Source organism: Trichosurus vulpecula, chromosome 2 (genome assembly GCF_011100635.1).
Source record: "Trichosurus vulpecula isolate mTriVul1 chromosome 2, mTriVul1.pri, whole genome shotgun sequence".
NCBI lineage: Eukaryota > Metazoa > Chordata > Mammalia > Diprotodontia > Phalangeridae > Trichosurus > Trichosurus vulpecula.
In genome coordinates, this window is record NC_050574.1 from 304,013,315 (window position 1) to 304,038,661 (window position 25,347).

The following is a 25,347-nucleotide window of genomic DNA, read 5'->3' on the forward strand; positions in this document are numbered from 1 at the left end:
ACTCTGCAATAAATGGCTGGGGGGGGATGGGTGCTATTAAATTACCTCTATCACACACACGAAAAATTTAAAAATTATACATATCAAGTTGTTTTTCAGGAGTTTTTCATCTTCCAAATAATCCCAGTCTATAAACTCTGTCAAAACCAATATCCAAATTTGTCACCTAATTCAGATTCTGGGGCAATTATTTACTAGCAATCATATTATTATTCCAACAGACTATTTCTCTAATGTCTACCTCCCCTTTCCTACTAGTCCCTTCCCTAATGCTAACATGAGCCTTCTTAAAAAAAAAAAAAAACCATCACCTTAGTTATCCTGTATCTCTCCTTCCTCTCTTAGGCAAACTCATAGAAAAAAGCTGTCTAATACTTTTTGCCTCAGTTTCTTTTCATCTCACCTCTCAACCCTCTACCACCTAATTTTCAACCTCATTCATAAATTGAAACTACCCTGTCAAAATGTACCAATGAACTCATTTTCCACCTGATGGCCTTTTCTCAATTCTCATATTTCTCAGCCTCGCTGCAGTCCTGACACTACTAACCACCTGGATACTCTCTCCTCTCTTCTTCCCTACTCCCCTATTATTAACCACCTTCTAACTGCTCCCCCCACTGCAGTGTCTCCAAGACATTCTCCACACGGCTGTTGAGGGGATATTTCTGAAGGTCAAGTTTGGCCATCCCATTCGCCTAATCAATGAGCTCCAATGGCTGGCTCACTATTGCTTTTAGATCAACACAAACTCCTGTTTGGCCTTAAAAATCCTTCCTAACCTGGCCCCAACCTACCTTTTCAATCTTCTTATACATTAAACCCCTTCCCATCTTCTACCAACCAAGCAGATAAGTCTTGCTGGTGCTCACATATGCTACTCCATCTCCCAGCATGCCTTTGTGGTGGATGCCCTGCCAAAGCTTTATTGAACTCCCTTCTTACCACTCCCTCTTAGTAACTCTTATTTCCTACAAAACTCAGTTAAAACAGTATCTTCTTCATGGCTTCTGATTCACCCAGCTCCTAGTGCCCCCAGTCCCCAAAATAACCTTATAATTATTTTATATGTGTTTACAGATAATAAACATGTTCTCTCATCTCATGCACAAATATAAGCTTCTTGAAGGTATGGACAGTTTCATATTCCCCCCTACATTCCAGCACCTAGCCTAATGCCTACCATATAATAAATGCTCATTAAAAATGCTTGATCTTAATATGCTAGTCCTAAGGTTTAAAAGTAAATGTGACCAGGAAATAAAATACTAATGAGTTTTCTAAGTCCTAAGATTAGGACTTTTTCAAGCAAGAAATAGATACTATCTTGTCATAATCTCTAAAGTAAAAAACAACAAATAAGTAAAGCAGTAAGAAAGAGAGGTGTACACAGGAAAATGGATAATGACAAGAAAGGGAAAAAGGCTTTTTTTCTGGACCTAGCTGGTAGCCCAACTATTTTAATAAAATGTAGGATTATACACATCACAAGAAAGAAAACTATACAGTATATTAGACAGAATCTCTTCTGGAAGGTAAGCAAAATTGGTTTGTACTATGTTTTAGCATAGCGCCAGAGACATAGTAGGTGCTTAAAAAATGATTATTGATTTGACAGTTCTAACCAAGTTAAAAAAACTCATTACAAGGTAACTACAGAAATGTCATTTATACAGATACTAAAATTATATTCCCTGGTCATATAAAGTAATAGAAAGTGAAACTTACTATAATCCGTAAAACTATAATCTGACGGTTTAATGTTAAAGAGAACTCTTAACTATTGTAGTACATAATTTGGTTCCAAAACTGAAAGTGGAAACTACAACATACATGTGAAATAAAAAGAAGAATATAATAGTCATCTAAATTAGTCAATGTAATTGTTAGGCAAAAAATGACAAGGGAATTTTAGAATACTGCATATATCCCATTTTAATAAAAATCCCAAAAACGTCCTTTCATAGTTAAAATAAATCTTTCAGAGTCCAGTTCTTTCCATGAAATCACATTTAAGTAACTACTTATATAAATATAATTGCATTAAGAAATACTTCCTGAAAACAGTGTGACTAACATGAGCCTTGGAGAGTAACTAAAGTTTAAGCTATAGCCTATTTCTGAGATTCCACAAATAACATCCCATGGAATACTCTTACAAGATAAATTTATGAAACATTTAACAATCTGGAAGAATGCATTTCTTACCCCAGCGTGATACAAGCTTCCCGGACAACTTGAGACCGCAGGTCTTTAGCAGATAATTTAAATGCTCCATCCAACAGACGCAAATGTTGAAAGAAATTATCATATTCAGCAGCTCCAGCCAGAAGTAATGATCGAATCTTTTTCAGCTGACAGCAGACAGATGATTTAGGTAAATATAAAACATTTCTCAAAACTGAATACATTCAGCAATGAAAAAAATTGGTGTTAAATGGACTTGGGCTAGAAAATGCTGAGAAATAAACTATTAGCATAAGAATTCAAGTAGCTAAATGTTAGTGGGTATTAAATGCCCCAAATAGTAAATGAATTTAGAAACAAGAGGATGCTTGGTCAGATGGTCAGCCTACTAAAGCCCCAGAAAACTCTTCAAAACAGCTCTATGCTTCATAATGTGACATGTAAAATGAGTGGAATCTTCCCCCCAAGCAGTAAGTGAATTTAAAGAAAATAAATATCTACTGTCCTACAGCTTTCTAACTGAAGGGATAAGCCGACTTCAAATAATAGAGAAGGTAGCATTTATAACACCGTTGTGATCAATCATCTTTAAACAGCTTTGCTCAAGTAAAATATAGTCCTTCACCAATCCTGAGCTTCAAGTGGCCCTATTGTGTCACCTAATTGGCTCAACTCTTATAAATTCTTTAAACTACTTAATCTACTTTTCTCCACTATTAAAGTGGGGGAAAGATCTATAATATAGAAAGGAGTGCAGTCAGAAATCAAAATGTCACCTGTGTAGGAAATGACTGTCAACGATCATCCCCACTCTGTTTCTTATTTTCAATCTCTCCCTGTCTACTGGATTCTTTTGCTGCCCACAAACATACCAACATCTCACTTATGCTTAAAAAACCATCACTTGATCCCTGCTATCAAACTCTATCTCTCCTCCCCTTCATGATTAAAATCCTTGAAAAAGTCATCTACAATTGGTAACTCCTCTTCTTCTCTCACTTTCTTCTAAAAACCTCAGCAATCCGACTGCTACCCTTGTCATTCAATGGGACTGTCCTCTTAATGGACAAATCTAACAGCCTTTTCATAACTTTGATCCTCACTGACCTTTCTGCAGCCCCTGACACTTTCATTCCTTTTCTCCTTCAGGATGCTCTATCTTCTCTAAGTTGTCACAGCACTGCTCTTTCCCCTTCTGCTCATTCTCCTCTTACTTGTTTGACTCTTCCTTCCAGTCTCCATTCCTGGTTCTCCACCTAACCACTGGACCCTAAGGCCTATCCAAGGTCCTCCTCCCTAGTTACTCTATACTGTCTTACTTGATTGGTTTCATTAGCTATCATGAGGTAAAATCATCACCTATGCCAATGATGCCCGTAACAGATACAGTTGTAGGTACACAGATCAATATCTGTTAATTCCTATACCTAAATAACGATAGCCAACATTTATGTAGCACCTACTATGTACCAGGCACTGTGCTAAGCACTGTCACAGGTATTACCCTATTTGATCCTCACAACAACTCTGGGAGGAAGTGCTATTATTATCCCCATTTGACAAATGAGGAAACTGAGGCAAATAAAGGTTAAGTGACTTTCCCAGGGTTTCACACCTGGTAAGCATCTGAGGCTGCATTTGAACACAAGTTTGCCTGATTCTAGATCTAGCACTGTGCCACCTAGCTGCCTCAACTATATCGTGTGTGTGTGTGTGTATTCATATTCTATATGTACTAAACATATGTTCATATCTAGATCTCTATAACATTATCTAGACTACATATCTAGAACGTATAGATGTACATCTAGGATGCGTACATATAGACATCTAGGATGTGTATATATACACACCTGGAATGTGTCTCTACACATGTACATGCACGTATGTATGCATGTATGTATAATACATATTTTCTTACATACACAGTGTATAGTACTATATACATGCATGCATGTGTATATGCATTTGTACAAATCTCTAGCTCTTTTCTTCCTAACTGAGCTATAGTAACACTTTTCTGATTTCCTCTTGTATCACTCTTAACTGGATGTCTTAACAGCAACTCCAACTCAACATGTCCAAAACAGAATTCGTTAGTTCCACTCCCCCCAAAATACCCACTCTTCTTCCAAACTTGCTTATTATTGCTGAGGACAATCCCAGAGTCATCCCTGATTCCACAATCTTACTCACCCCATGTATCTAATTAGTTGCCAAATCATGTTGTTTCTACTTTCACAACATCCGTTGCGTACATCCCTGTAGACTTCTCTCCACTCATATAGCCACAAACCAATTCAGGCTCTCATCATCTCTCATCTGGACTACTACACTAAGATCCAACTGGTGTCCTTGCTGTGAAATTTATCCTACCCCAATCCATCCTTCACTCAAGTGCCAGAGAGATTTTTCTAAAGTACATATCTGAACATGTCAACTCCCCCTACTTAAGGATCCCTATGATCCAAAGGACCAAATATTAACTCTGTTTAGCATAACCATAGGACTTCCTACCTTTCCAGCCTTCATATATCTTACTCCCCTCCATACGCTCTAAGATTCAGCTACATTGGCCTACTTGGGAGTGCCTTGACATGACATTCCATCTCTTGTCTCTGTGTCTTTATCCTGGCTGCCGACCATGCCTAGAATGCTCTGCCCCTGCAGCCCCTCAACTCAAACTCCGAATTTCTCAGGATTCTTTCAAGACACTTAAATATCACTTTCTGGAGAGGGCTTCCCCCTTGCCCGGCCAAGATGCTAATGCCTTCCATTTTCATAACTCCATCACATATGCATATGTGTGTGTATGTGTATGTATATATCTATATCTATCTATCTTATATGTACCTACATATTTACATACTGTCTTATCCATTCATTAGACTGTGAGTTTCTAGAGAGCAGGGGCTGTTTTTTTTTAACCTTTCTTTGAATGCCTAGCACTAAACACAGTGTCTGGCACATAATAAGTGCTTACTAAAAAAATTTTAGCCCATTGACTAAAAGAAGAAATGAAACTGGGCAATGTATACTAAAGGTCTTGAGTTGTATTAAATTTACAGAAAAAAGATGATACTAAAAGCAGATATGATAAAGAACTAGTAATCTTATTAAAACTCACAGAACATTATAATGTAGTATGTATATTTACATGTGTATAGGTGGGTATAAGAGAGAAGAAACATTAATACATACATACACACACACACACACACACACACACACACACACACACACCCCCACCAAAAACATCAATCCTAGTTCAACAGTGATTTATAGTGGAAAATGCTATTAACATTCATTATTTACTGTTTGTTTTTAATAATGGCAAAGTTTAATGAATGAGCATGATTAAAAAGCAATTATATCAAAGTTAAAAGCTTACAGCTGTTACTCTCTGTTCCCAGTCATGTTTGTCATCAGATAAGATTTCTCTAATTTTATTTATAGATTCTTCAAGATCTCGACTGGAATAAATCTGTAAATTAAAAAAAAAAAGTATAATCAACCTGTAAGATAATTCACATAACCAGACAAAGCTTATTTTTCAATTGTATCCAATTGAGAAGAAGAAACACGCATGGATTACAAAAAAAATTATCATTTAAAAAAAATCCAAGTGCTAAAGAGATCAATTTGAGGTAGAATGATGTGATATGTGTCTTTAAACTGCATGTTTAAACTGCTTCCTAAGTTTTTTGACCTTATCACAATCAAACACTACTGAAAATTTAACAAATTTCTGGCTATATAAGAGAAAAAAGAAGAAAAAAGTATGTGTGATAAGGAATTGAGTTTTTTTTGCTCACTCCAATATTCTATGGATCTGTGATCCTATAAGTGTGGATATTCTCTTCAATGACGCAGATCACAAACCAAAAATGACTGCCCATGAGGCTCTTAGCCAAGTTTTCCCCTAAGTTCACCACAAGTCTCTACCTAACATACTAGGGCCTTCCTGGAATTCTTTTGACATTGTAAAGATACCAATGAAGAACAATCGTTCCATTGGTTAACCCTCAATTTTGCCACATTATCAGGCTAGCTTTTTTCAATCATAAATTTCTTCAATAATATACTTTACCCCACTTATCCTGCAGGATTCCTGGTTCAAAATGCGCTACTGCACACTTCTGCCCACTAGACACCTCTCTGTTGAAAGATCATGGTGATATTGAACTTCAAGTCTTTGGAAACTGTACTATTTCATTATTCAAAACCATACCTCACTAGTAAAAAATGCTGGGGAAGATGGCAGAGAAAAGCCAGGAAGCTACCTGAGCTCTCCCCAGTTATCTCTTGAAAAACAACCTTAAATCAAGCGCTAAACATATTTTGGAGCGACAGAACATGCAAAAAGACAGAGTGAAACAATTTTCCAAGCCAAGATAACTGAGTAGGACTACAGGAAAGGTTTACCTCACTTAGCTAAAAGGGAAGTGCAGCTCAACACAGGTGGTATCCAGGCAAACCAGTGGGAGGCTCTTAGCTACAACACAAATCAGCACCCAAGGCCCTAGTTCAATAGACCAGCTGTCAGGTCTGCAACCCCAGTACGACGGAAAAGCTGCCAGTTCTGGAACCCCCAACACAACAGATACAACTAGGCTAGCCCACCCCAGCGCAGTGGGCAAGCTGCCATTCCCAGAGGCCCTGGTGCAGAAAGTCAGTGAACAGGCCCCAGTGCAAGAATGGGACAATGCCTCCTGTACCCCAGGAGAAGTGCTCAACTTTACAACTCACAAAATAGGCTGGAAAATAAGCAAAAACCAAAAGAGAGTCCTGACCATAGAGAGCTATCATAACAACAGAGAAGAATGATCAAAACAAACCCAGAATAGGACAAGGTCAAAATACCTACATGCAAATCTTCAAAGAGATCTGAATTGGTCTCAGAGCCCAAAAAGTCCACTTGGAAAAGCTTAAAAAGGATTTTAAAAATCAAATAAGAGAGGTAGAAGAAAAATTTGGAAAAGAAATGAGAGTTATGCAAGAGAATCATGAAAAAAAGGGTCAACAGCTTGAAAAAGGAAGCACAAAAACTGACTGAACAAAACAACTCCTTAAAAAGTAGAATTGGCCAAATGGAAAAGAAGATACAAAAGTTAACTGACAGAAATAATTCCTTAAAAATTAGAACTGGGTTAAGTGGAAGGTAACAAATCCATGAGACATCAATTATCAAAAGAGTGAAAAAATAGAAGAAAATGTAAAATACCTTGTTGGAAAAACAACTAACCTGGAAAATACATTCAGAAGAGATAATCTAAGAATTACTGGGCTACCTGAAAGCCATGATCAAAAAAAGAGCCTGGACAGCATCTTTCAAGAAATCATCAAGAAAAACTGCCCTGATATCCTAGAACGAGAGGTTAAAATAGTAATTGAAAGAATCCAGTGATGACCTCTTAAAGACATCCCAAAATAAAAATTTGAAGAAATATTATAGCAAAATTCCAGAACTAACAGGTCATGGAAAAAATACTGTAAGCAGCCAGAAAGAAACAATTCAAATATCAAGGAGCCATAGGCAGGATTACACAGAACTCAGCAGCTCCCACATTAAAGGATCAGAGGGCTCGGAATATGATATTCTAGAAGGTAAAGGAGCTTGGATTACAACCAAGAATAGACTACCCAGAAAAGCTGAGCATAATCTTTTGGTGGAAAAATCTGGACCAGCAATTTTTTCCAAACTTTCCTGATGAAAAAACCAGAGCTGAAGAGAAAATTTGGTCTTCAAATACAAGACTCAAAAAAGAAGCATAAAAAGGTAAACAGGTGCTGCAACAATTCAGCTAGCAGCTTCTGTGGCGGTGAAAGACCAACACAACCCTACCAACAAGAATGCTGCCAGCACAGGTTCTTTTGATCTGCTTTACTAAGGAAAGTAGCATTAAGGGGTTTAACAATCTTATTTCAATCCAACATACAAATATCATTCATTCAGTTCAGGGGAAAAAGCCAGCACCCTGAACTTCAGAGAAAATACAAACAAATTACAAACATCAACAGACAGACCTTGTCTGATTCGAATTTCAATGCATGGTTACCAGGGTTTAACACAGTCCCAACATTCAGGTTTACAAGCTGGAGGCCTCCTAACTACAGGTGTCCAGACTCTCCACATCAACACACCTCCAAGAGTGAGAGCCCCCAGCAAATAGCTCTGTTCTCTCTTTTTACACACTCTTTAGCAATCATCTGAGCCACCAGAACTTAGGCTGCTACTATTTGCTCTGGTCTTAGCAATTCCCCTTAGGACCCTGAGGGCTTCAGACCCACATAGGCTTAGCACCTAGTAGACAGGGGTTTGGGCCTGGGGCTTTGCACCTAGTAAGGCTCAAAGACACTTAATTTATCATTCTAAAACAGTTAAAAAAAAAGTCCCAACTTAATCTGATATTACAACAGGTTAAAAAAATGTTATTCGATAAAAAAAAAACTGGGGGGTTAGAAAGATGGACCTTTTTATTTCAGGGAGAAGCCAAGAGTCGTTAAAAAATCCTGCAGTTTCTCAAAAGCAATCCAACCCACTCTCCTCTTGCTGTTGAATTCTGGGCCCAGATTATCTATCTGTTATTTAGAAGGGAAGTTCAGCAGCAGCTGTCTGGCAACTTATTGATAAATTCTTTGGCCACGGCAATTTGTGAAACAAAGGGTGTTGTTAATATAAACCATATTAACCTGTCTCAACTTTTCAAAGATAGTTTCCTGTCTGAATTTCATTTTGTCTTCACAGTAACACTACATGGTCAATCAACTAGTGTAGGGTGCCTAAGGACTTAGAAGACAAAGTACCTGCACTTAAGGAGTTCAAAATCCACTTGAGGAAAAAAGTGTTTACAAATGGGTAAATATTTAACAAAACAAGGCAGCATAAACTACACATATGGAACACAGGCAATAGACAGTATAGCAGTTTGGAGGAGAGCTAATTTGTGGGAGAGGTGATAAATAGCTGAACAGAAGAGATCTATTTTCATTCAACTGATGGGGAAAGTAACTCACAGTCAACACCACACAACTAGCTAGTAGAAGAGCTGGAATTTAAACTCAGCTTGATTCAATAAACATTTATTAAATTCTTAATGCTGGGGAAGAAATCAAGTTTACATAAGTCAGTCCTTGACCTCAGGTAGTTGATAATCTACTAGACAGGTATGATACATACACAAATAATAAAAAAGATAAAGGATAAGTGTTTAGCAAAGGTGCAAAGTGTTACCCTAAAGCCTGGAGAGAGAAAAAGCTAATAATTACAGAAGCAGTGGAGCTCGGGATAACACCTTGAAAGGCTGCATGAAGCAAATGGCATTTAAGAGGGGATTTCAAGGATAGATAGGAACTTGACAGGCAAAGAAGAGAACTAGGAATGTTCTAGTTATTGGGAGTAGTATGAGCAATGGCATGGACTTGGGTGAGCCCTAGGTATGTACAGCCAAGTGGAAATACTCAATTTTGGCTGAAGGACAGACTCCACAGAGGGAAGCAGTTACGTGCGAAATTATCTCAGAAAGGTAAAAATGGTGCCAGATTGTGGTGAGTTGGCATCTTTGATACCAAGCTAAGTAGTATGAATTTAGTAAGCAACAGGGAAATATAGAAAGATTTGTGATAGGAGTGATATTACCATATTTATGAATGAGAAAAACTAGTCAGCCAGCCATATGAAAGATAACTGAATTGAGGACAGAGAGAAGGGGAGACACCTGCTAAGGGCTAAATCTGTCAACAATTTCAGTCTATGGCAAATCAGAGGCAGCAGCCAAGCTGAACTCCCAACATTCCCCTCCAAACAACTTTAAAATAATGCTTCAAATAAAATTGTGGAGCAACAGAGCCAACAAAAGGTCAGGGTGAGACACTCTTCTGCCTAAGAAAACTTGGGATAGAGGCCTGTCTGAAGCTGTCCTTTCTGTAGTAGCAGCAGCTTCCAGGAACTCCCAGCCCAGGGGAGTTGGACAACTGATCAGAAGGAGATTACAGGGGACCTTTTTCTGGCACCGACTAGTAATTCTACTGCCCATATGCAGTTCTGGATCCTGGTGGAGGTGAATGCTGGTAGTTGCTCACAAGGAAGCAAGAGCCCTGGTCTCAGTTGCAAGACAAAGAGATACATTAGCATTTGTGGCTGCAGGGGACCAAGGACTCTTCCTGGGTAACAATCGGAACATAGACCAGAAGAGCAGCAACTCACACCTCTCCTCTGATCACACAACCAAAATCTTGCAGACCCACCCAGATCTAGCTCTGAAAACAGTAGCATGAAAAGTCCTGATGTCTGGGATAATGCCTCCCTACCCTTGGGTAAACAGAATTCAATTTTAACATAAAGTTCAAAGTCAACAAATAGGTTAGCAAAATGAACAAACAACAAAAAAAAAGAACTTGACCATAAAAAACTACTATAATGGTAGGGAAGACCAAGACATAAATTCAGAAGAAGACAACAGTGTGAAAACAACTACAAACAACACCTCAAAGAAAAATGCTAAATAGACCCAAGGCTAACAAGAATTCCTAGAAGAGTTAAAGAAACAGATGAAACTGGTGGAAAAAAAATTGGGGAAAGAAGAGAGAGTGATGTAAGAAAATTATGAAAAGAAAATTGACAGCTTGATAAAGGAGGCACAAAAAAATTGAAGAAAATAACACCTTAAAAAACACAATTGTCTTAATGAGGCACAAAAATTCACTGAAGAAGAGAACGCCTTAAAAAGCAGAACAGTCCAAATAGAAAAGGAGGCACAAAAATTTACTGAAGAAAAAACCTTCTTAAAAAGCAGAATTGGCCAAATAGAAAAAGAGGCAGAAAATCTGACTGAAGAAAATAACTCCTTGAAAATTGGAATTGGGCAACTGAAAGCTAACAACTCCCCTGAGACAACAAGAAACAATAAAACAAAGTCGAAAGAATGAAAGAATTTCAGTCTACCAAATTTTAGTCCCAAATTCTTTCCACTAGACTTCACTATAATGTGTGAGATACAAAATAGATTAAGCTTAAGTTCAGTCTGTTTATTAAGCAGGAATCCAAAACTTTTCAGAATACCTCAAGTTAATTTGCAACATCCCTCAAAACACAGGTGTATAAGTTTGTATATACACACTATTTCTTAGAGTTTAAGAATCTTCTTTCTTCACATCCTATTGAAAAATTAGGTTGTTTTAAATTTTTTCCTATATATGGTTTCTCTTCTTGTGCTATGTATTTCCAGGAATTCTTGCTTCTGGTGTAGAAGCACTCCCTTCTGCACATCTTACTGCTCCAAGAAGGCCCCACTTTCACTTTTCCTTCTTGTTCCAATTTTGAATTCCAAAATCCTCATTTATTTTTGGGGTCTACCTAAGTTTTTTCCTCCTCTTGCAATATTCTTGATATTCATTACCTGATTCTATAAAGGGCATGGGGTATGGTTTGTTTGAAAAGAGGGCTCTAAACTATTTTTTTTTAAGACTTCCAAAGAAGAAAAAAGAAATTAAGAGTTCTAAGAACAAATCCACTTTTATTATGCACCACACTCAATCACCACTACTCACCTGTACTACTGGTACATCATCAAATGCTTTAATGAAGTCCTCTTCATCAACAGCACCAGCTCCTTCTTTTGTAGCTGACAGAAGGAAAAATTATTATAACAATCAAAAATCAAGCCAGTGTTTATTAATATCAGGATTCCAAAACCACATTAAGAAAAATGTGGCTATAATACAAGTTAAGACTTTTTAAACATACACATAATGAGTCAAAGACATAACACATGGTATTGTCCTTGGACATTAAGGCACAATTCAGCATACTGAGGTTACTGTAATATAACTGGACAATGATGTGCTTTTGCCTAAAAAAGAATATTTGCTTATGCTGTGAGAGTTTGGGCTTCAACAGCCTCAATTCATCTATAATAATATTAATTTCCAAACATTATGACAAACACCTAGACTAACCTTTGTACGGATCATTTCAGCACACACATCAGACTATGTCATTGGTCTAGTTCTAGGATCAAAAAAATTTAGCCAACAAAATCTGCCAAAGATTGCTAAAGAATCATGTCGGTCTTCTTTCAAGTTTTAAATTATGACAGAGATGTTTAATTCCTAATGATCTTAAAAATTTCAGTTTCTGAAGGATTCTTGAGAACTGCCTTAAATTTTCATTTACAGAGCATAGCCCTAGACGAGCAAGCCCTAGGTAAAGAAGCAAGTCTGCATTAATCCTTCCAGGGCTTCTCTTTGTTTATTTGTTTGTATGTCAGATGCCTTCCTTTCTGGACAAATTATTTCTTTTCGAAATTTAGTGCTTCCTTATACTTTAGAATCAAGAGAAATGCTTCCAAATTTTAATTCATCCTAAAGTATAGTTTCTGCAAGTTGTTAAAGGGCACAGAATCTCAGTGCGAATCTAATCCAAAATCTTTATAGCTTTCAGGATTACAATTTATAGAAATTTAGTGATTTGCAAAATTCAAACAACTAGTTAGTGGAAAAGGCCAAATTCAGATCTAAGTTTCTTGACCACCAGTGTTCTTTTCAGTATACCAACTTTCAATCTTACATATACTATTTACAATTAAAGTTGAACCAACAGGTTATAACAGAAAGGCAAATAAATACTTCTGTCCCAGCTGAGTCCCCCAAAAAGAAAGAGAATGGAAGCAATGATGAAAATTGTAGTATAAAGTGCACAAGAATGCAGGTAGAATTGAGGTGGAGACAGAAAAGGATTCAGATGATCTTCCAATGAATTACCGAAGGACTCTCGTTTCCAAAGCCACTACTATGTCACAGAAACACGAGTGATTCAGTAGCGTTTCACATTTCTCCATGACTAGAACAATAAAAAAAGTCCTAATCTATGTCTTAAAGTTAACAATGCCCTGTAACTGGTGTCTTCTCATATGCTAAATATACTCGGAGGTGGTACCTTGCTAATTTTTTTCAGCAGTGGGCATCAATGCTTCCCTTGCCAGAAAGTTATTAACTGGCTACTGAGAATCAATTAGGGCTAAAGGAAAGTGGGCAGGAAAACAGTGCTAAGCTGATTTCTGCTAAAGCAGTTGGCTAAATTTTGGTCCCAGAGAAAAGATAATGAATCATACTTCTCATCCCTCAAGAGACAGGCAGGGGATTGTGAAGGACAGATGTTGTATATATTATAAGTCAGGGATATTACATAGGTTGCTTTAGCTTACTCCTTTTTCTCTGTTATGAAGGAAAGTGATTAATATCTAGAAAATACTGTTTCCACATACAAAAGGCATCAATAAAACTTATCTTCAAAAATGAATGAATGAATAAAACAATTAGCTAGGAGGAAACTCAAGATCTGCTGTTCTACTGCCCACCTGTCGGATAACAGGAGGATGGGGATTAACTTTTACAATAAAGGAGGTCAGGGGCAGGTAAGGTGGCACAGGGAATAGAGCACCAGCCCTGGAGTCAAGAGGGCTTGAGTTCAAAATCTGGCCTCAGATACTTGACTCTTACTAGCTGTGTGACCCTGGGCAAGTCACTTAACGCCAATTGCCTCACAAAAACAAATACAATAACTGAGGTCAAAATCTGAAGCTTTTTGCAGAATTGAGGTTGAATCTATAACTATCAATAAAGTTAAACCATAGAAAACATCGTAGCAGTGGCTAAAAGTGAAGACTAGATCTCTGGGTAGGCATAAAGTATCTATTCCCCAGGTTGCTCTGAAAAAGGTATTAAGAACAATGGGTAAGTCACTTAACCTCTCTGTGCCTCAGTTTCTCCATCTGTAAAATGAATGGGTTGGACTCAAGAGCCTCCAATCAGTGGCTCAATAAAAGATTTAAAAAAGACATAGCAGAGAAGGAAAAAACAAAGACATGGTTTTTTCATTTTTATCTTATTCCTCCTCAAAGGGCCTAGCACAGGCTTTTATACATAGTAAGTATTTTATTTACTTGCTTTTAAAAAAATTATTCAATTTTTTAAAAATTATCAAGCTTTTGGATTTTTTTCCTCCTTCCCAGTCTATTAGGGAAAAAAAAAAAAAGAATGAAAAACAACCCCACTGAAACAAACTAAATAGTCAAGCAAAAAAAAAAAAAAAAGTTTCCCATGCTGACCATGTCCAAAGTGCATGTCAATGAGCATATTTAGTCCATTGACCTCACTGTCAGAAGGTGGGTAGCATTCTTCATCAGAGGCTGATAATTGCATTGTATCAAATTTAAGTCTTCCAAAAACTTTTTTTTTTTTTTTTTGAAACAATGTAAGTGTATGGGGGTAGGCCAGAATGGGAATGTGACCTATGAGAGAATGAAAACTACTTTGCGTAAATGTAAACAGCAAAAGAAGTTCCAACTAACCCATGGGAACACTTGCACATGACCCTGAGCCACACCTGGCAATGTCCCTTCTTTGTTCTGTTTCTATATGATACCTGACCTGGCCTAGGGTTGATGCGGGGATCCATGATGTTACTTTGTCCTGAGGCTGCCCAGGATGACTGGCCTCTTCTGAATATACTCTTCCAATTAACCTAATTAACCCTAATAAAACATATTAATATCCAAGCTGGTATATACCCCTCTTTCTTTTGTATCTCAGTATTCTCTTGGAGGGTATGCCACCCCACAATTGGCATAATTAGAGCAGAACAGATCTGCCCCCTTATATTTGGTGTAGTAGGCAGGATAGTTTGCCCCCTTACAGCAAGCTGATCTCCTGGTTCTGCTCATCTCACTCTTCATCAGTTCATACAAGTCTTTCCAGGTTTCTCTGAAATGATCTTTTATCATTTCTTACAGCACAATAGTATTCCAATTCAAATATGCCACAATTTGTTCAGTCATCATTTAATCATTTTATTTGCTCTCAAATTTTAAAAGATCTCATGATTTCATCAATGTAGGTAGGCATTCTACCCACCTCTACATATCACAACCCTCCTTGTTCCACCTCAATACTGGCAGGTCAATGGTAAAGTTCTTGAGAGGGGTGTTGTGGAAAAATAACTAGATGTGGTGTCAGAGCACCTGGGTTCAAATTCCAACTATGAATTACTATTAAATTCATGTAACGTTTTTCTTTTCTGCTACTTCTGTACCTTTTTGCATAGAAGAAGGGAACAGTGAGAATACTGAGTCCAGTTCAAATCCTTCTAAGAGAACAAAGAGTTTCATCCCAGACCTGCCTTAAAGACAGATTAAGTCAGCCTATTGCTGGCTTTATGAGCTCTCTGACCTCCAAACCCCTGAAGGTAAAGGACAGCTTTTTGATAGTGGCAGCTTTAGAAGCCTGAACAGGAAGAGACAGAGGAAATCTGGATGTAAGAATAACTGGCTGGAATACATATGTAAATAAAGTTAGATTCTCTTGGAACCAGACCCTGTATATTTAAAAAGCTTTTCCAGAAGGGACAAAGAGGGCAACTAAAAAAGTTTAAAATTTAGTATTCCAAGACTGGGAAGGAAGGCCTTAACTTATTTCTGGCTATCAAACTAAAAATAAATAGAATGGGTGGGAGTGGGGATGGAGGGATGGTTAGGTGGCACAGTGGCTAGAGTTCCAGCCTGGAATCAGAAAGATTCCTCTTCTTGAGTTCAAATCTGGCCTCAGAAACTTACTAGCTGTGTGACCCTGGGCAAATTACTTAACCTTGTTTGCCTCAGTTTTCTCCTCTGTAAAATGAGCCAGAGTAGGACATGACAAAACACTCTAGTATCTTTGCCAAGAAAACCCCAAAATAGGGTCACAAAGAGTTAGACACAATTTAACAACAAAAATTATGTGAGGGCCCCTTTTGCTACAAACAGATGGCTTAATTTTACCATATAGCTATATTTAAGAAAAATAAGTAAACTCTGGTCATAAATATCAGGAGAAGAATATACAGTCCAAAGTAATTAAACACTTAAACATGTCCCCTTCCCAAACGTAATTCATTAAACACAAGCTGCAATTTATTTCAGATGACCAACACAACTTCTGATGGATGGAAGGAGGAGTTATCATCATTAACAAAAATTTTCACTACTTCACCCCAAACATAGGAGACTTATACTCATACCAGACGACTTAGATCCTAGAGCAACAGGTCCAACGCGGCGAGTGGTTCCCATTGCAATGTTTCTTCGTGAGCTTGGGGGGGCCTTTGAAGATGTAGAAGAGCTGGCTGAAGGAGGCCTGTTCCCATCCACAGAGTCTTCATCATCAAAATTCTTATCTGAAGAGAATGGGGAAAAGAAAAAAAAACATAAAAACTAAATGGACGAGAGTTTGAGTCAGAAAAGTTGCATTTACATCCCAACTCTGCCACTTACTGGGCTGTTTGGCCCTATGCAAGACACTTAACCATTTCCTATCTGTCAAAGAGGGAAAATAATAGCTCTACTTCCTATCTCATGGGCTTGAGGGTGGGGGGAGCCTTAAAATACTATATAAATGAGTGTGTTTAATTAGTTGAAAAGATTAAAAATACCAAGGAAGTTGAGGATGAAATACTACTAAATTTAGATAAAAGCTCACTAGTGACTAGTACTTAGCAGAGAATAAGAGAAACTCAGGTTCACCCAAACTTTTTCTATCTTCTCAGATCATGAGCTCAAATTCTCAGTAGCCTAGCTAAATTCATAAGGATCAAAGAGTCAATGACTAGATACAAGTTAAAATATGCAAAATATTTATGCATTGTGAACCCAAAAGCACATAACCAAATCCAATCACAGCAACTGTCATGGTTTGAATACAGGCTCTGGCCCCTATGACTGTGGGCAACTCACTTTAACCTCAGTGGATTGTGGGTCCCTTATCTGTAAAATGAGGAGACTGGACTACCATACCTCCAAAGTTCCTCCTAGATCTAAATCTACAATCCTATGAACTTAAAATAATCAACTTGGTAAAAATTCAAATGGAAACTAGATAGTTGTTAAGCTGACTGAATCAGCCACCTTGATAGTTAATGTACCAGCATATATAAACAGCCTGGGGTGAGCTGTCCATGTCACGCTATGTGTGCATGTTTCCGATGAAAATTTCCTTAATGTAAATGCTCAGTAAAATGCCCTGGAGAACTGTCCAATGGCAGATAATGAGTGAACATGAGATTAATCATCTGATGATTATATTTTTAGAACACTACACGTTAAAAATAGGTGCCATACGGGTAAGGGCTCTTGTGTAGTGCAGGGGAAGAAAAATAGGTCCAACCAGCCTCATTCTGTCTTTTCTTTAATCAACAACTGTTTTATCTATAGATTCTTTAAAGATTCCCTTTTCAGCTAATAATATCTGGATCAATCTATCAGCAGTCATAAGATGTTAGAAGCCAATTTGGTACAAAAGTGGAAAAGAGCTAATATTAGTGACTGATAAAATTTTAATCAATTTTAATCTAATCTTACTTTCAAAGTTTTTTTTTTAAAGAGGCTTCCTTTGTTATATTAGCTAAGTTATTTAAAAACCAGTTTTATAGCTTAAAATACAGAAGCTGTCAGGTGGTACAGTGGATAGACCTGAATTCAAATTTGGCCTCAGACACTTAGTAGTTGTGTGTCCCTGGGAAAGTCACTTAACTAACCCTCTGTCTGCCTCAACTACAAAATGGTGCATATAAGAGCACCTACTTCCTAAATTGTGAGGATCAAATAAGACAATATTTGAAAAGCACTTAGTACAATGCAAGGCACATAGTAGGCATAGTAATGCTTGTTCCCTTCTTCCCTCCTTTCCTTAAAATTAAGGATCCTGTAGTGGTACACTTATACAAATACCAAGGGCTTTCTGAAGCACTTCTGAGTCATTTCACTCAGATAAATGCAAAAAAGGGGTGGGGGGAGGAGGGAGAGTAAACAAGCTAGGTGGAAAACACATAAAAAATTACGATAATTGTTCTTCACTAGTTGTTGTTGAACCTGATGCTCTTCTATAAAGGGTAAGATTTTACCAAGAGTTGCAAATTAATAGTAAACACAGCCCAACAACCAACTTTTCTAGTTTAACCTGGAATATATCATTTTTGCAAATAATATTTACAACTGCACAGGAGATGGAGAGTGCCAAGACCTTTGTCTAGACAGAAACCAAAAGTTATTTGAAATTCATATTCAACTTATTTGAAACTGTTTGACTCAATTTTGGAATCATTAATGGGGGAAAAGTCAATGTTCTTACAAGCAAATCATACATCCTTGTGCAAATTAGCATCCTCGACATTCAGGCTCAACTATAATATCATTTCACAGATGGTTGTGCCTTCATTCCAGAAAATAACTCCTCATTAACCCAGGTACTGAGAATTGTATTAGCATACAATCTTTCCAAGTGGATTCAAGTAGCATACTCAAAATTCTGTGGCTATAACATATTTTTCACTGCACAATCACTTCAGTTTCCAAGAACTAAAGTTTAATAGGAAAAGAAGATTCAAGGGAGAAAAGTTAAGCTGCTGGATCTTATATTATTAACAACAATATAGTAGCTCATCTCAGTTCCTTCCCAGGAAAGGTACAAAATTAGAAAGGTAGGAAAGAGGGAAGCTGTGTTGCTTCAGAGAAGGAAATTTCTTGCCTCTTAGTATAATCCAATCATACCAACTAAAGCTGATCAAACCACTTTAAAAAAAAGATTTTTCATGTCTCAGTTATTCATTTAATTCTTTTCATTTTATACTCCCATGTTTAGGTGAAAATCGGTGAAACAAATATTTTAATTACCATTAATGAGGTAAATACAAGGTACCGAACATTAGATAATGCATTTGTATAAAGGAGAGTCGCACAATGCTTGCCATCAAACAGTTTATTTATACAAAGTTACTGACTTTTCCAAATTTACCAAATCTCTCATATAAAGTAAGAACTAACATAAAAATTGGTACTATAATCACAATAACATGGAGGGAAAAAAAATTTCAAAATTTTGACCATGGCAAACAAACAGTCATGAATTCAGAAGACTTTTACTGAAGCATGCCTCACCCCCTGCCCCCACCCCCACCTTCTTTGCAGAAAGACAGTGGATTAGATGTCTGTAGATTGATGCATGCATTATCAAGACATGGTCAAGGTACTGATCTGTTTTGTTTGACTACACTTATTTGTTACAGAAGTTAGGGTAAGGGGAGAAGAGTCTGGGGAGAAACTAGGAAGTGACAGGAGTACCAAAAAGAAAAGATCATTTTAAACTTTTAAAAAAAGGTAACATCATGGAGGGCGCAGGAAGCTTATCTTTTAGTATCAATAATACCCGTAACTTTCCAGGGCAGTGAGATAAATATTTTATGACCTCAAAAAGTCTCCAAGTAATATGCCTAAAAGTTAAGCAATTAATATTTGAATCAAGTAGATAACCACTTTGAAGAATCCTATATGCCCAATTTGATATATCATTTACATACGAAGTTTAGTAGTATCTGGATGATGCAGAATAATTGTCACATTTACGCATTTGTACTATTGATTCTTTATAAACTTGTATATGGTCCCTTCTTGGCCCTAAACTTTCAAACATAGCCAATGCTAAGCCCTGGGGATACAAAAAAAGGCAAAAGACAGGCCCTGCCCTTGAGGTAAACAAATATGTACAAACAAGGTACGTACAGGATAAAAAGGAAATAATTAACAGAAGTCACTAGAATTAAGAGGGATTTTTAACAGTTTTCTGTAAAACGGGATATTTTAGTGGGAAGGAAACCAGGGAAGCCAGGAGGCAGAGATAAGATAAGAAAGCATTCCAGGAACAACAGGAAAGTCAGAGAAAATTCTGGAGTCAAGAGATGGAGGGTCTTGATCCTGGAACAGCCAGGAGATCACTGTCACTCATTTGAAGAGAACATGTGGTGCATTTTATAGAGCTGTTGCAGGGTAAAATTTACAGACCTTGGCAACAGATTGGTCCCATTCAGCTAAAGTCTGCTTCAGACATCAATCCTTAAACTCTGCAAGATCCAACCTAGCATCAGTGCCTGAGATATAGGCAATCCTTTACCTCTAGGAAGAGAGCCCTAAGCATTAGCTCCTCCAACAACTGACATTTACTTTGACAACCCAGATCAGAGCCAAAGACTCGAATGATTGAATTTTGCTGCCAGGACAGGAAGAGTTCTAATAGTACAATGTCCGTTCTTTACAAACAAAAAAAAAAGAGGAGTGGGGGAGGTGGGTGATGCACCTTCTGCTATCAACAAGCCTCTTGAGGGTATAAAACACAGTCAAAAGACTATTTATGTATCCCCTGTGGCTTGCAAACTCCCACCTCTTATTCTTCTAGGGCCTGTGGCACAGCTTCAGTTGCCTTAATGAAAATTCCCCTCCCCATTCTTTTATTGACATTCACCTCAATCATACTCTTTCCATGTTACAGTACATCTCTGCCTATCAATTCCACTAAGCCCTCTGGAACACCTCTTCTGTCTTAAAAACTTCTCTTCAATTTAGACCTGCTTCCTCTTGATCTCCTTCTATGTTCTAGCATTGAAGGGGACCTGACTCCCCCTAGAAGTCTAACGAACATCACTGGCCAACTTTCCAAGACTTTCTGCACTCTCTCATATTCCCAAACAAACTGGTCACGAAGGAGAAATGGACATATCCTTTGCTTCCCATCACCATTTCCGGAACCTGCCCTTGCTAACATCACTCCTCAACCTATTCTCTTTTTAGGTTTATTCCCCCTATCCAGATATTAACACTCAATCCAGAAACTGGTGGCAGTTACCTACTAGCTGAGGTCCTTCTCCTTCGCTTTTCAAAGACTTCAGGAACTGGCTCACAATCTTCCTTTCCACCTCCAACATCTGCCTTCATACCACAAGACATTTCAACACAAATGCAACGTTCCCTCAAACACCTTTGCCTCTTAGTTTCTCAGTCTCAACTCCTGTGTTGGTAAACAAAATTGGACTCTTAGCACTCAGTTCAACCAAGTGCCCTTGAAGAGTCTGGCCTTTGTTTCCTTGATTAGATTGGGAGTCCTTGGTGACCTCCTTGCCTCAGGGGAGGGTCTAGTTTACACATGAGTTTGAGTGACATGTCTGGGACATCAGAGGCTTTTAGACCATGTGGGTTCAAGTCACCTCTTTGTGACGATTCTAGGTCGTGTGGGTGAGTGGCTGTGACGATTCTAGGTCACGTGAGTCACATGTATGACTCATCCTTGACTCTGAAAAAGATATGAAACCAGGGGTTGGCGTTCTCTTTTTCGGAGCTCTTGCCCACAGCCATGGTGGCGCACATGACTCTGGCCCTTGTTATGAGCTCCTGGGCTGAACCTAGATGTTGGTAACAACGAATCGGTATTTGGTCTGTCTGTTGATGTTTGTAATTTGTTTGTATTTGCTCCAAAGTTCAGGGTGCTGGCTTTTTCCCCTGAACTAAGTGAGTGGTATTTGTATGCTGAATTAAAGTAAACTTGTCGGGGGCGGAGCCAAGATGGCGGCTGGAAAGCAGGGACTAGCGTGAACTCCCCCCGGAGTCCCTCCAAAAACCTATAAAAAATGGCTCTGAACCAATTCTAGAACTGTAGAACCCACAAAACAGCAGAGGGAAGCAGGGCTCCAGCCCAGGACAGCCTGGATGGTCTTTGGGTGAGGTCTATCCTGCACGGAGCTGGGAGCAGAGGGGAGACGAGCCCAGCGTGAGCAGCACAGACTAACCAGACCAGAAGCCAGACAGATTGTGCCCTAGCGCCCTGAATCAGTGAGCTGCAGCAGTTACCAGATTTCTCAATCCACAAACACCAAAGACAACAGAGAAGGTTAATGGGAAAAGCTGCTGGAGTGGAAGGAGTTTGAGGTTGGGCTACCGCCCTGGGGGCAACAGCGGAGGTGGGGCAGCTACAGAACAACAGCTGTAGTTGCTTCCAGCCCACCTGGTGGGAGGTATTAAGTGACAGATCAGAGCAGGACTGAAGAGCCTGCTGAAGATCTAAGTCCAGTCCAGGTTGTGGGTTCTTGGGCAAGGAGCAGTGCTGGTGTGGCAGCGCATCTGCCCAAGCTTGGAACATAGTTCTCTAAACTCTACAAGCAGTCATACCCTGCTGAAAAATTCAAGGGTCAAGTTAGTTGGCTGGGAATATGGCCAGGCAGTGAAAACACACCCAGACTCAGTCTCAGACTTTGGATTCTTTCTTTGGTGACAAAGAAGACCAAAACATACAGACAGAAGAAGTTAACAAAGTCAAAGAGTCTACAACAAAAGCCTCCAAGAAAAACATGAGCTGGTCTCAGGCCATGGAAGAGCTCAAAAAGGATTTGGAAAAGCAAGTTAGAGAAGTAGAGGAAAAATTGGGAAGAGAAATGAGAAGGATGCGAGAAAACCATGAAAAACAAGTCAATGACTTGCTAAAGGAGACTCAAAAAAAAATACTGAAAAATATACTGAAGAAAACAACACCTTAAAAAACAGACTAACCCAAATGGCAAAAGAGCTCCAAAAAGCCAATGAGGAGAAGAATTCCTCGAAAGGCAGAATTAGCCAAATGGTAAAAGAAGGTCCAAAAGACCACTGAAGAAAATACTACCTTAAAAATTAGATTGGAGCAAGTAGAAGTTAGTGACTTGATGAGAAATCAAGATATTATAAAACAGAACCAAAGGAATGAAAATATGGAAGACAATGTGAAATATCTCACTGGAAAAACCACTGACGTGGAAAATAGATCCAGGAGAGAGAATTTAAAAATGATTGGACTACCTGAAAGCCATGATCAAAAAGAGAGCCTAGATATCATCTTTCAAGAAATTATCAAGAAGAACTGCCCTGATATTCTAGAGCCACAGGGCAAAATAGAAATTGAAAGAATCCATCGATCGCCTCCTCAAATAGATCCCCAAAAGAAATCTCCTAGGAATATTGTTGCCAAATTCCAGAGCTCCCAGATCAAGGAGAAAATATTGCAAGCAGCCAGAAAGAAACAATTTGAGTATTGTGGAAACACAATCAGAATAACCCAAGATCCGGCAGCCTCTACGTTAAGAGATCGAAGGGCTTGGAATATGATATTCCGGAGGTCAATGGAGCTAGGATTAAAAACTAGAATCACCTACCCAGCAAAACTGAGTATCATGCTCCAAGGCGAAATATGGGCTTTCAATAAAATAGAGGACTTTCAAGCTTTCTCAGTGAAAAGACCAGAACTGAATAGAAAATCTGACTTTCAAATACAAGAATCAAGAGAAGCATGAAAAGGTAATCAAGAAAAAGAACAAGAAACAGAAATTGCAAGGGACTTACTAAAGTTGAACTGTTTTGTTTACATTTCTACATGGAAAGATGATGTGTATGATTCATGAGACCTCAGTATTAGGGTAGCTGAAGGGAATATGCATATATATATGTTTATGTGTATATATATATATATATATATACATATATATATATATATGTATAAGTGAATGTGTATGTATGTATATATGTGTGTGTATACACACACACACACAAACACACACATATATATATAGAGAGAGACAGAGAGAGAGAGAGAGAGAGAGAGAGAGAGAGAGAGAGAGAGAGAGAAGGAGGGAGGGAGGGCACAGGGTGAGTTGAAGATGAAGGCAAGATATCTAAAGGAAATAAAATCAAATTAAGGAATGAGAGAGGAATATATTGAGAGAGGGAGATAGGGAGAGATAGAATGGGGTAAATTATCTTGCATAAAGGTGGCAAGAAAAAGCAGTTCTGTAGGAAGAGAAGGCAGGTAAGGGGGGAATGAGTGAATCTTGCTCTCATCAGATTTGATCTGAGGAGGGGATACCATACACACTCAATTGGGTATCTTATCCCACAGGAAAGAAGAAGGAAGATGATAAAACAAAGGGGGGGGGGGATGATAGAAGGGAGCACAGATCGGTGTGGAGGTAATCAAAAACAAACACTTTCAAAAGGGGACACGGTCAAGGGAGAAAATTCAATAAAGGGGGACAGGTTAGGAAGGAGCAAAATATAGTTAGTCTTTTACAACATGAGTATTGTGGAAGGGTTATACATAATTATACACATGTGGTCTATGTTGAATTGCTTGACTTCTTAGGGAGGGTGGGTGGGAAGGGAAGAGGGGAGAGAATTTGGAACTCAAAGTTTTAAAAACAGATGTTCAAAAACAAACAAAAAAAAAAGTTCTTGCATGCAACCAAAAAATAAGATACACAGGCAATGGGGCGTAGAAATTTATCTTGCCCTACAAGAAAGGAAGGGAAAAGGGGATGGGAAGGGAGTGGGGTGACAGAAGGGAGGGCTGACTGGGGAACAGGGCAACCAGAATATATGCCATCTTGGAGTGGGGGGGAGGGTAGAAATGGGGAGAAAATTTGTAATTCAAACTCTTGTGAAAATCAATGCTGAAAACTAAATATATTAAATAAAGAAAAAAAGAAAAAAAAGTAAACTTATCAACCCTTTAATGTTGCTTTCCTTAGTAAAGCAGATGAAAAGAACCTGGGCTGTGGCAGCATTCTCGTTGTTGGGCTTGTGTTGGTCGTTCACCCCCACAACAGCTGCTAGCCAGATTGTTGCAACAACTCCTATGACCTACTCACCTCAGTTCCCCCCAGTTATACATAGGGATGGTCACCCATTTGATCTCACCATCACATATAAGTAATGGTGAGATCAAAGATCATGATCTTCCACAATCAAGAACCAACCAATCAACAAGTATTTATCATTTGAAAAGTGCTTCAACTACCTCACATAACCTCTAATTATTCTCTCTCCCTATGCCTTCCACTACCTCCACCAGTCTGTACCCTCTCAGGTCAACCATTCTTTTGCTTCACAACTCTCCTCCTTTCCCCATCATGAAACTACAATGAATCAGTTCAAGGTTACAGTCCTTATACTCCCAAATCCTTTGCCTCCTTGTCCGTCATAGCTCATGCCTTGACCAAATGATAACCTTGGATCACTCCCACTATTTGCTTCCTGTGTAGTGCTGCTAAACTGACCTGGAGTACTGAATCTCACCTGGGTTTTAATTATAACAAGGGGCAAGCTAGGTGGCACACTGGATAAAGTGCTGGGCCTGGAGTCAGGAAAACTCATCTTCATGAGTTAAATTGTGGCCTCAGATACTTACTAGCTATGTGATCCTGGACAAGTCACTTGAATCAATTTGCCTCAGTTCCCTCATCTATAAAATGAGCTGGAGAAGGAAATGGCAAACTGCTCTAGTATCTTT

General features: G+C 38.4%; 1 protein-coding gene across 3 annotated transcripts in view; it reads right to left on the reverse strand.

Moving 5' to 3' along the window:
• The window catches only part of CLASP1 (cytoplasmic linker associated protein 1), a 357,318-nt gene that overhangs the window by 141,013 nt on the left and 190,958 nt on the right, over positions 1-25,347 (reverse strand). For all 3 annotated transcript variants that reach the window (XM_036744771.1, XM_036744772.1, XM_036744770.1), the window contains exons 9-12: positions 16,241-16,396; positions 11,737-11,810; positions 5,579-5,671; positions 2,209-2,354 (exon numbers count right to left, since the gene is read on the reverse strand). In XM_036744771.1, coding sequence (XP_036600666.1) covers positions 2,209-2,354; positions 5,579-5,671; positions 11,737-11,810; positions 16,241-16,396 — 469 coding nt within the window. The remainder of the gene's footprint in view (positions 1-2,208; positions 2,355-5,578; positions 5,672-11,736; positions 11,811-16,240; positions 16,397-25,347) is intronic.